Genomic DNA, 11,296 nt, shown 5'->3' on the forward strand with positions numbered 1-11,296 from the left:
AACCAAAGTCATTTTTTGGTTATGAAATCAATGATTAAACTTCAGTTTATGTGAAAGTCATGTGATAAAATGCCTAGTGGTAGAAGGATAAAATAAAATTATATTCTAAAATTTATCTCATGATAAAACACTGCAGTGTGCTGTGCTTAGTCGCTCAGTTGTGTCCGACTATTTGTGACCCTATGGACTGTAGCCACCAGGCTCCTCTGTCCATGGGGATTCTCTAGGCAAGAATACTAGAGTGGGTTGCCATGCCCTGGTCCAGGGGATCTTCACAATCCAGGGATTGAAGCCAGATCTGCCGCATTGCAGGCAGATTCTTAACCATCTGAACCACCAGGGATGCCCAAGAATACTGGAGTGGGTAGCTTACCCCATTTCTCCAGGGGATCTTCCTGACCCAGGAAACAAACTAGGGTCTCCTGCACTGCAGTGGATTCTTCACCAGCTAAGTTAGCAGGGAAGCCCAAAAACTGCAATACTATTTATAAAAGAGCTATTTCAGATGGCAATTTGGGGTGCAGGTTCTAGGTAACAATCTTGCAGGTTTAAGCCATGATGACACCAAGGCTACTTTTAGGGATGGCTGCAGCAGCAGCAGCAACCTGGCCTAGATAAAAGAGTGATTAAACAGATAAGCAAATGGGGATCTGCTTCAGTTAAATATTAGAGCATCTGAGGCTTGCATTCCCCCTAAAGGAAAAGACGAATTAAACCAAAGTCATCTGCTCCAGCAATATTTGCCTTCCAATGTTACTTTCTTTGTTTAAAACAAGAGAATGTAAAGCAAGCCATGTTGATCAACATCAAGTTAAGAAGGGGACAAGAGGAGTTTAGCCATATACTGCAACAAGGGAAACACACAAAGGCCCCCAAAGGTTGCATCTAGGGCTAGACCTGCATGGTAGCATACTGTGAGAAAGAAACGCCACTCTAGAATTACATCAGTTTTGCAGTGACTTGTTGAGAAAGTCTCACACAATGGAGTTCATACTTATTCATTATTAAGGTTGGAAAGTTTTGGCAGCACACCTCAGAATCCATGTATGTGTTGATCTGAGGTTGCCATGGTGAATGTGAAGAAGTCAACTCAAGTTCAGCAAAAAAAGAGATTAGAACTGCCTTCTCTTTATATCTATGCAAATCCTCAAATGTTAAGACATACACTAATCACCCAACCTTCAAATTTGTTTCCAAGTCGTACAGTTTGTCTTAGAAAAAAAATAAACTTAAAGGACCCTTTTAAACACTTGAAATGTACTTGAGTTAATAATCTATCATAGTCAAATATTAATACGAATGAATTACTTTTAGAAATGAACTGCATTTTTGCCAACTAACTATTATTTTGAGGATGAATGAAGACTACACAAATTTAAGGGATATAGAGTATGAAATATAAAAGGTTTCTGAACCCAGGGAAGACAACATCCAAAGAAGACATAATTTCCACAGACACAAAAAAAGAAGCGTCTAAGAGCTATTTCAAATGCTTAATGGTTAGTATCTTTACCACATCCAACACTATCAAGGATTGTAGTTCGGTTAAAATATTCCTATTTAGGAAGGAGTAACAACATGATGGTCAACACCTTGACTTTGGACTGGATATTAAAGGATAGATACAAAAGATGAGAAACACATTCCCTATGGTGAATGTGCATTTCCTTTCTACTAAAGGAAATAACAAGGGGAGGAGGGAATTCTCTGACAGTCCAGTGGTTAGGACACCGCAAATTCACTGCCGAGGGTCTGGGAACAAGATCCCATAAGCCACATGATATGGTCAAGATAAAATAGAATAAAATGCTACAAACTTTCATTAAAAAAAAGGCTGATTAGAGGATGGGTACTCATTGTGAAAAACTCTTAAAAAATAAAATTAAAAATAAAATGGTCAGAGACAGTAGTGCTCACCAAAAAGTTCATGGGTTCCACTACTTGTCCAGCTTCCCTTGTAATTAAGTTGAGGCCATGTGACTGGTTTTAACCAATGGACTTCTAATGCTAAAAAATGGAATTGCTCACTTCCAGTTCAAAGGTCTTAAAAGCAGCAAGCCCAGGAGTCACATGTTGAATTCACGGTCATAAGATGGAACTAGCTTGGATCCCTAAGCCATTACTTATAAGGCAAGGACCCACAACAAATACCACATGTGTGAAAAGCAAACTTTTATGTGTTTAAACCATTGGGATTTGGGGTTTTTGGTTGCCACGATACAGCCTAACCTTGGCAAAGACATAAAACCGATACACAAACTAATTAAAGAACAATTTTTTTTTTAAGATAAGAGAACAATTTAATACAGACAACTATTAGATGGGTAGAGTAAGGTTAAAAGATTGGCAAAGATTGGAGAGGAAGTATTAATAAAAGAGGGTAATCTTGGAACTGTAGGGAGAAAATGGAGCACATTTCAGGGAGAGGAAACACTAAGAGCCAAGTAAAAATTCTAAAAATTGGGACCAAATGGAACAGGAAGTAAATTCCTCCAGAAATAGAGATATTTTTGTCATTAGGTGTCCCATGAGCCTGGTTGTCTTCTTGCTACTTATTAACCTAACCCAATGTCCCTTGTTAAAAGCTTAGTGATCAAGCTCAGGGTGTGAATTTTAACTTGAATAAATACTATAAAGGAATGCAAAAGTCTACTCAGTTTTTCAGATCAGGTTTTTATTCCACTTATCCCACAATCACTCAAGCTCTAGTCTCTCCAAGGGTAGAACCAGGAATTGTCCAATCCCCTACAGCCTCTTACTTCTGCTTCTAAGACCACAGTGATTTTTAGGGCCCAGAAATCTTGGTATACTGCAGTTCTACTCATTATTCTATCTATCTGTTGGTCTACCCACCTACTTATCTATTCATCATGGTCTCCCAGAGATCAGAACATCAATTCAGCATAGTTCTTATCAGAGAGAGGCTCACTGTCTAATTGAATTTTGAACATTATTCTTTGAGGAATAGAAGATATACTGAGAAAATAAGGGATACATCAGCCTTGATTTTAATAAAGATCACGTTGCAAAGTGTATAGTGAAGGAAAACTAACAGCAGGGAGGAGATTTTGTAGTTAATCTATAGCAATACCATATACACAGATTTTCTAGAGACTGAGGAGGAGAACTAAGAAGAATAGGTAAGTGAATGAAGATGAGAGGCTGTTAAGTCAAGGCTGACCCCCAGCTTTGGGTGACTGTATGAGTGGTAGATCTTTAAGACAAAAAATAGGAGGAAGTTAGCAGTGATGACTACTGAGATTGGTTTTAGATATCTGAAACTGGAGGTCACTGCAGGATACCCAGGAAGGGATACATTAGAAGATGAAGATTTGGAATTCAAAGCTCAGGAGAGAGGCCTTAAGTGGACATGGAGCCTTATCTACCTGGGTTGCAGATTATGGGTAATGCCAGAAAAATTAATGATATACAAAGGATGTGAAGAATGATTAACAGTGACAGATGATAGAGAAGAATCAAGTTGAATAAGGCCAGCAATGTGATGACCAGTGGAAATGTCAATTGCAAGGTGGAAGACTCTTTAGCTTTCATTTAGGCCCTTGGGTCATTTTGTACAACTTGTAACTCTTTCCAACTGACCACTCCCTCAGCTATAAACATGCCCAGTGTTGAATGAAAGGCTCCACTTTTTAAACTGTCTTCCAACCCAACTATATCCAACTTGTTTACAACAACTTAGCCATTCCTACTAGCCATGACTTTCTGAACCACAATGGATTCTTGAGTAACACTGAACCAAGTGGAATCTCTTTTTGTCTCCTGAAGAGAATATGGACTATTAACCAATGAAGCCATAAAGCTCTATAAAACCGGGGGTCAATTCAAATCACCTATGATTTATTTTACAGAGAGACTTGGAATCTTTAAGTTTGCCTTAAATCAATACTATTCACTTGCTTTAAATTTGGTTGTTGGGATGATTTCTCCCAAAGTCAAGTTCTCTCCTCTGTACAAAAGCCCCATTCAAGTAAACCATGTCTCCAGCCTCTGATATGTCTCATCCTGCCTCCTGCCCTTCTCCCGTACACCCGTTTTGCTCCAATCACATCACTCATGGAAAATTAATTATACTCATGGAAAATTAATTGCAAGCAATTACTCCTGGCTGTCAAAACAAAGAACTGTGCAAAAACTTAAACCAATATTGGGAACTGGATTTCTCTGCAGACTAGGAAACAGCCCATAAAGTCTAGTTTGCCCGTGTCCTCAAAATACCACCTATTTTACCACACACAGATCTGCCAAGCTCAAACTTAAAATCTACCCATGACTACAGCCTACACCAGAACAGGAAGGAGTGAGGCTGAGGAGAGGGTGTCAGGAGACTTCCAACTTTCAGAGGGTATCTGTTTGGCAGTGAGGGAGAAAAGGCTGCTGAGGAACAGACCTCTTTATTTCTAAGGGCTACCTAGCAAATCCTAACCTGAAGGCAAAGAAAGGGAAGACTCTTCCATACCACTAATTACCTGACTGTGGGCATTCAGTGCCACCAGTCTCTTAAAAATCTTGGACAGGAAAGGACAGAAAGAGGAGAGAAAAAGAATGAGGACAAGATGTGAAAAACAGAAGGAGAATGGAGGGCAATTTAAGGATGCAGGCAAAGAATCAAGAGAACACAAGACTTATGTTCAAAACTCCAAGAAGTGCTATTTCCTGGTGGTCCAGTGGTTAAGAATCCACTATTCAGTGCAGGGGTATGCATTCCTTCCCAAAAAATAGCTTCTTATCATAACACCTTGGATGAAAATACTGAGTTTTCATTGTATCCAGGCACTTTGCTATGCATCAACATTATTTCATATGATCCCTACAATAATCCTCTAATTTCATTTTTACGGATGAATAAATGAGATGTTTACACACTTTCCCCAAGTTCATGCAGCTAGTTAAGAGCTGAGCCAGATTTTTAATCATCTCTGCTTGACTCACAACCACTCTCCTACACTATTCCCTTTACACTGCAAGAACCTTGCCAACTATGGGATCACTTTCTACTCCTCATAGACTGAAACTCAGAAGACAGGGCTATGGGACTGACAAAAATCCACTCACCTACTATAAGCAAATAACATGTTAATTGTCCTCAAAGGGGATAAAGGACAGAACACATAAAGATGAAACCACAGAAATATTAAGTGATAAGCTGCATCGGGCAGGCAGTTAAATAGTAATAATGTGCTGGTGTGCTGCGCGCACTGCACCCAGTCGTATCTGACTCTCTGCGACCCCACGGACTGTACCCCACCAGCTGCCTCTGTCCATGGAATTTTCCAGGCAAGAATACTGGAGTGGGTCACGATTTCCTCTCCAGGGGATCTTTCTGACCCAGGGATTGAATCCCTGTCTCCTGTGCATCTCCTGCATGGCAGGCAGATTCTTTTAAGGACAGGACAGATAAAGATGGACCCACACACAAATATAAGTGATAAATTGCATCAGGTAGGCAATTAAAGGGCTTCCCTAGTAAAGAATCTGCCTGCCATGCAGGAGACCCTGGTTCAATTTCTGGGTCAGGAAGATCCCCTGGAGAAAGGATAGGCTAACCACTCCAGTATTCTAGGACTTCCCTGGTGGCTCAGATGGTAAAGAATATGCCAGCAATGTGGGAGTCCTGGGTTCAGTCCCTGGGTTGGGAAAATCCCCTGGAGGAGGGCATGGCAACACACCCTGCATTCTTGCCTGAAGAATCCCCATGGACAGAGGAGCCTGGTGGGCTACAGACCATGGTGCCTCAAAAAGTCAGACACAACTGAGCAACTACATACAGCACAGGCAATTAAATAATAATAAATGTATGTACTATTTCTATTTTATACCTTTGTAAACTGTTTCTGACCTTCAGAAACATTAGCAAGTGCTAATCTTGTCTCCTTTACCTACAGACCTTGAGCCAATTAACTGCATAAGCACAGTGACTCCCATCAGCACCTGGGCACTGCTCTTCTGAGGATGCAATCAGTCCAAGCAGGCAGGGCAGGCACAGTGCAGGTGCTCAACTAATGCCAGGCTCTTTCTCCAAGCACTGCCCAAGCCTGGCATAGAGAGTGGCTCGAGGAGCCTCGCAAATACGTCTATGGAAGGAGCCGAATGAGAGGAATGCGCCGTGATCTCCATTTTCTAATAGGATTCACAAGTTTTGTATGATTGCCTATTTTCTGAACTGGGCTCTGAAATGAGCTATTATTCTCTGTTTCACTTCTTCACATTATCCAAAATAATTCAATGTCCACCTTTCCCTTTGGGAAAATCAAAGGTTGACACAGCTACCTTTTGAACTCAGGCTGTTAAAGATCCCTTTCTTCTGTTCAAAAAGTTTTACTGATTTTGAAAGGTCTTATTGATAAAACACAGAGAAACTCAGGGGAAAAGGACAAAGAGAAAGAAGAAGAAAGAGAAATAATAAAGAGGCCAGAAAAGAAAGAGAAGGAAAAGAGCCCAAGAGGGGCAGAGAGAGGCAAAAGGCTACTGAATGCATAATTGCCAACAGTGTTAGAAACTGTCTCAGGTTACAATCATAAAGCATTATTTTTAAAAACCAAGGGGAAAACATTTACACAAAATCCAAAGGATGTACATTCTTTGTTAAAGGCTGGAAAATGACAATGTATTCAATTCATTAATTCATGAATTAGTCTGTGCACTGTTTACTCCTGGCAGCCTTAGCCTTTTGGAGATGAATATTTAAGAGAAAAGGGGAGAAATTCAAAAACCAAAGACAGAAAAAGAACCATTTCTTCCTGTTTTGTTTTCCAACTCTGTTTGTGTGCTGCAGCTATGTTTGTATAGTGTTGGCGAGATTTAGGGGAAGGGGTGAATGGAACAGGTGGTAGGGAACCTCCCAAGTCCCTCTTGAAGCCCTCCGTGGCTCAGCTAGGTATAAAAGTCACAAGAATTTCAAACCATTTTCTAATTGTGCTCATAAACAATAGTGTCAAAAGCCGATATGTTATAATAAACACATATTTAGAGTAAATTAGGCCTTAATTATGTTGAGCAAGTTTTATGTTCTCATTAAAAGCCCAATCACAGCAATAAACATGACTTACCAGCGGAATTAACTCTGCTGCAATTGTCTACTCTTCCCAAACATTCTTTGTGTGCTCTGGCACCACACTTAACACATAAATAACCTTGAAAAAATGTTCCCCTGCAAGGGAAAATCAGAGAGTGATAGGTTAAAAGGTGCAAAATTCTGCCTCTAGAAAACCATTAGCGCCAGGAAGCAGAACAAGAGAACACAGCACTATGCAGGGTCCCCTTCAAGCCAATGGAGAGAACCTTCCTGGGTTCTGAAGGAACGGTCCAGGCACAAGGCCAAGGAAAGATCTGATGGATCCAAACTGGTAAGGCATATACCCATTAGAAAACATTCTGACTGGGACCCTAGGGAAGCCGAAACATTTGGCAGTTACACCAGTTCCTTTAAACTGAAAACCAAGACCACGCCAACTGACCTCAGGAGCATCTGGCAGACTCTGCAGGATGTAACCCGGGTGAAGGTGTGCATCTTGAACTCGTGGAAGTTGGAGTCTGCATAGTCTGGTCTTATGTTGGATCTAGACAAAAGGAAAGAGGTAACATCCTCAAGAAAGCTTCACAACACAGCATCAGTCTAAGTTCATCAATTTTACACTGGGTAGAGAGGTGATTCAGACAAACAGGCTATTAAATACACAATGTTTTCTAAGCCAAATGCTTTGCATTAAAATAGGTACCAAAATCTGACTGTGTGAGAACCAGCAACATATAGACTGAAGCAACCGAATCCGGCTCAGAATTGCATGTTCCCAGGGAACTTTACAGACTGGCCACGTAGGTCAACCTGCCAGGAAAAACACAAAGCCTGAGGGATATTCACGCTGTGTGATGATTTCTTTTTTCTCTAGCCACATCACCAAAATAGAAACTAGCTGCAGGGGGCAGGAGGGAGGGGAAGGGGTGCTGCATTTCCACAGAGTTCCTGTCGAAATAGGTATGTGGATTATGTAATGATCTATAAAAGTGAATACAAATTTCCCAAAAGAGTTCAAACAAAGCATCAGTCTGATCATTAAAAATGTCTTCCTTAAAAACAACCCAGAGTTCTGGCAATCTAAATAAAAGGTAAACAAAATTACTTTATCATTTATATTCTCTTTATATTATACACATATGCAAAAAAAAAATACTAAGCGTACTGCAAAATGACATTCACTGTGCATTTACTCTGTGCCGATACTGTGATAAAACACAATGTGCTCATTACACCTCACTTAACCTTCACACCAATCCTAACTGTGTGGCACTAATCAATTCACTAGTTTACAAACAGGGAAATAGAGGCTTGCGTGCGTGCATCCGAAGTCGTTTCAGTTGTGTTTGGCTCTTTGCAACCCCATGGACTGTAGCCTGCCAAGCTCCTCTGTCCATAGGATTCTCCAGGCAAGAATACTGGAGTGGGTTGTCGTGCCCTCCTCCAGGGAATCTTTCCAACCCAAGGACTGAATTCATGTCTTGTATGTCTCCTGCACCGGCAGGCAGGTTCTTAACCACTAGCATCCCATGGGAAGCCCCAACAAAAGTTTACATTAAAGGAAAAGGCAGAGCTGGGAACTCCAACCCAGGTCTGTGCTCTTAGCCACCAAAATTGTAGTGCAAGGAGGAATTCAACAGTATTCACCTTCATATAATTAGATTTTTGTGTTAATAAGTATATGGGAAACTGTTAAGTTTAGTAATTTCCAGAGGACTTTTTATATTATTCTTAATTTGTCCATGTTACCAAAGAAAGCAGAAAAATTATGAAAGGATAAATTAAAAATGAATACAGATCAGAGGGACCCCTAGAAAGCTAAGATGAGGCTGAGATGTTACATGATCTGCGAGACTGTAGGAAAAGTTTGAGATGAGCCAGGATTTCCCCTTTTATAGAACACAGCGACTCTCAAGCACACACAGCCTTGGCATAATGAAGCATAACACAGGCGGGCAACCAGGCATCAATCTCTGAGGTACCAGGAGAAGCCTTACGAAAAAACATTCACAAAGGCAATTGGAGTAGCAGGCAGTGATGCAGAAGTGTCAGCAAGGTCAGCCTTGCAATCCATCTGCTGAATATAACCGTGCTAAAAATGAAATCAAATATTAGTGCCATCTGGGATTTCTCTGCTCTGTGCTTCTGGCGACCTCACTTTTTAGGAAAGTGTTCCACTGCGTGCTGCAAAGGACGGCCATTTCCATGGAGGCATTTTTGTGTTGCTGATTAAAAATTACAGAGTGTTTCTTCAGGAAGGGAAACATTGAAGAAAATATAATGATCTAGAAACAAAATTCTTTTCACATTGTTTCTTGAGTCCATACAGCCAGGCATTGATATGAGCGTGGAAACCCGTTTCCTCAGCCAGGGAGGCCCATTGTCCACCTCTCTCTGAGCACCAAGGTGACGCAGTGATAGAAGAACTCTCAAACAGCAACTTCGGTCTGGCAAACTTGAAGAATTCATCAGCCTGGAGTTTCAGAATACAAGTAGGTCTCCTTCAGGCAGGAACTCAAGTAAATAGATACAAAATAGCTAAGAATTTAATTAATTTTAGAAGTCTACCTAGAACATCTTTCTCTTAGGGTCAGCCCAAGTCATATGTGTGTGTTGTGTGTGTGTGTGTTTACCATTTGCATTTAACATTTTCACCAACTAACTAGGAATAAGCTGACTTTTCAGAAGATAAAAGCTGAGAGCAAGATTACACTGAAAGGTTAAAAAGAAAAATCTTACATAAAGGAAAAAAAATAGAAAATATTGTTGACAGTAGTTGCTGTAAGTTAAGCGAGACTTGAAGATGTATGGCAGAATGGTAGAAAGAACGGTTGGAAATTTGGGGCTAGTTTTTAACTTAACTGCATATTATTTTAAAATTTTTAAATCAAACACTAAAGAATAAAAGTTAACTCTATGACCCTGCTACTGAGGCACTACAGAATATAAAAGCATGGTTGAGAGCAGGAATCTGAAATCAGACCACCTGGGCTTACATCCTAACATGCAAATCACTAACAGGGTGACCTTGGGCAAGTTAATAGTACAAAGCAGGAATACTAATAAAATCAAACTCGGAAAGGAAGGCAACTTATGTGAAGTGCTTAGGACGTTGCCTAGCCCAGAGCTAGTGTTCAGTGAGTCTTGGCTCTAATTTATAAATTGCTGATTCTAATTCCACATAATAATGATGTAATCAGGACAATGCTTTTATGAGCCTTGGGACTGAATCTCTAGAGGGTCCCCATTCTCCTAGGAATTTCACTGCAGGACAGTTGTATGTTCAGTGTCCTTGGGACCAGGAATCCATATGTAATGATTTAAGCACATTAAGAAATAGGGTTACTCAGGAAAGGATATGTATGCAAAAAGTCCAGGGAATTAGATGAAGTCATATCAAACACCAACTAAAGATAAGAGAGATGTCAATACACATGGGGATGCAGAAACCAAAGACAGTAACTTAGCTGAATGGGAAAGCTGGAAAGGTAGGCTGAAGCAGAAGAGGATAAAGAAACATCAGGTTTATAGATGTGATAACACAAGGACAGAAATGATCAAAAGTAGAATGTATTGCTGCCGCTGCTGCTAAGTCACTTCAGTCGTGTCCAACTCTGTGTGACCCCATAGACGGCAGCCCGCCAGGCTCCCCCGTCCCTGGGATTCTCCAGGCAAGAACATTGGAGTGGGTTGCCATTTCCTTCTCCAATGCATGAAAGTGAAAAGTGAAAGTGAAGTCACTCAGTCGTGTCCGACTCTTAGCGACCACATGGACTGCAACCCACCAGGCTCCTCCATCCATGGGATTTTCCAGGCAAGAGTACTGGAGTGGGGTGCCATTGCCTTATACCTCTAATGTACCAGGCACAGTAATTGACTCTTCATATATTTTTTTCACATTTACTTCTCACAATAAACCTATGAAGTAGAGTGATTCATTCACTTCACACTTAAAAGCACCTACATGTAGACAGGCCCTGAAGCAGGAATAGAAAGAAGAGTCCCTGAGCTGGAGACCAGTGGGTGAAAAGGGGGGATGTAGGAGTGAGCAAGAGTGGCTGGCAGGGCCAAGGAAAGAGTTGATGTCTTCAACAGGGATTGACGCCACATTTTCACTAAGTTGCTTCAGTCGTGTCTGACTCTTTGTGACCTTATGAACTGTAGCTCACCAGGCTCCTCTGCCCATGGGATTCTTCAGGCAAGAATACTGGAGTGGGTTGCCATTTCCATCTCCAGACATCACATTTAGTTGACCCCTCAAAA

At 40.9% G+C, this 11,296-nt stretch overlaps 1 protein-coding gene across 3 annotated transcripts in view; it reads right to left on the bottom strand.

Moving 5' to 3' along the window:
* VAV3 (vav guanine nucleotide exchange factor 3) overlaps nt 1-11,296 on the bottom strand; it is a 435,514-nt gene that overhangs the window by 153,110 nt on the left and 271,108 nt on the right. For all 3 annotated transcript variants that reach the window (XM_086391510.1, XM_086391513.1, XM_086391511.1), the window contains exons 16-17: nt 7,476-7,577; nt 7,068-7,168 (exon numbers count right to left, since the gene is read on the bottom strand). In XM_086391510.1, the coding sequence (XP_086247636.1) occupies nt 7,068-7,168; nt 7,476-7,577 (203 nt within the window). The remainder of the gene's footprint in view (nt 1-7,067; nt 7,169-7,475; nt 7,578-11,296) is intronic.

Source organism: Bos grunniens, chromosome 3 (assembly GCF_055505025.1).
Source record: "Bos grunniens cultivar Pamir isolate PY7600 chromosome 3, Bosgru_T2T1.0, whole genome shotgun sequence".
Lineage (NCBI taxonomy): Eukaryota > Metazoa > Chordata > Mammalia > Artiodactyla > Bovidae > Bos > Bos grunniens.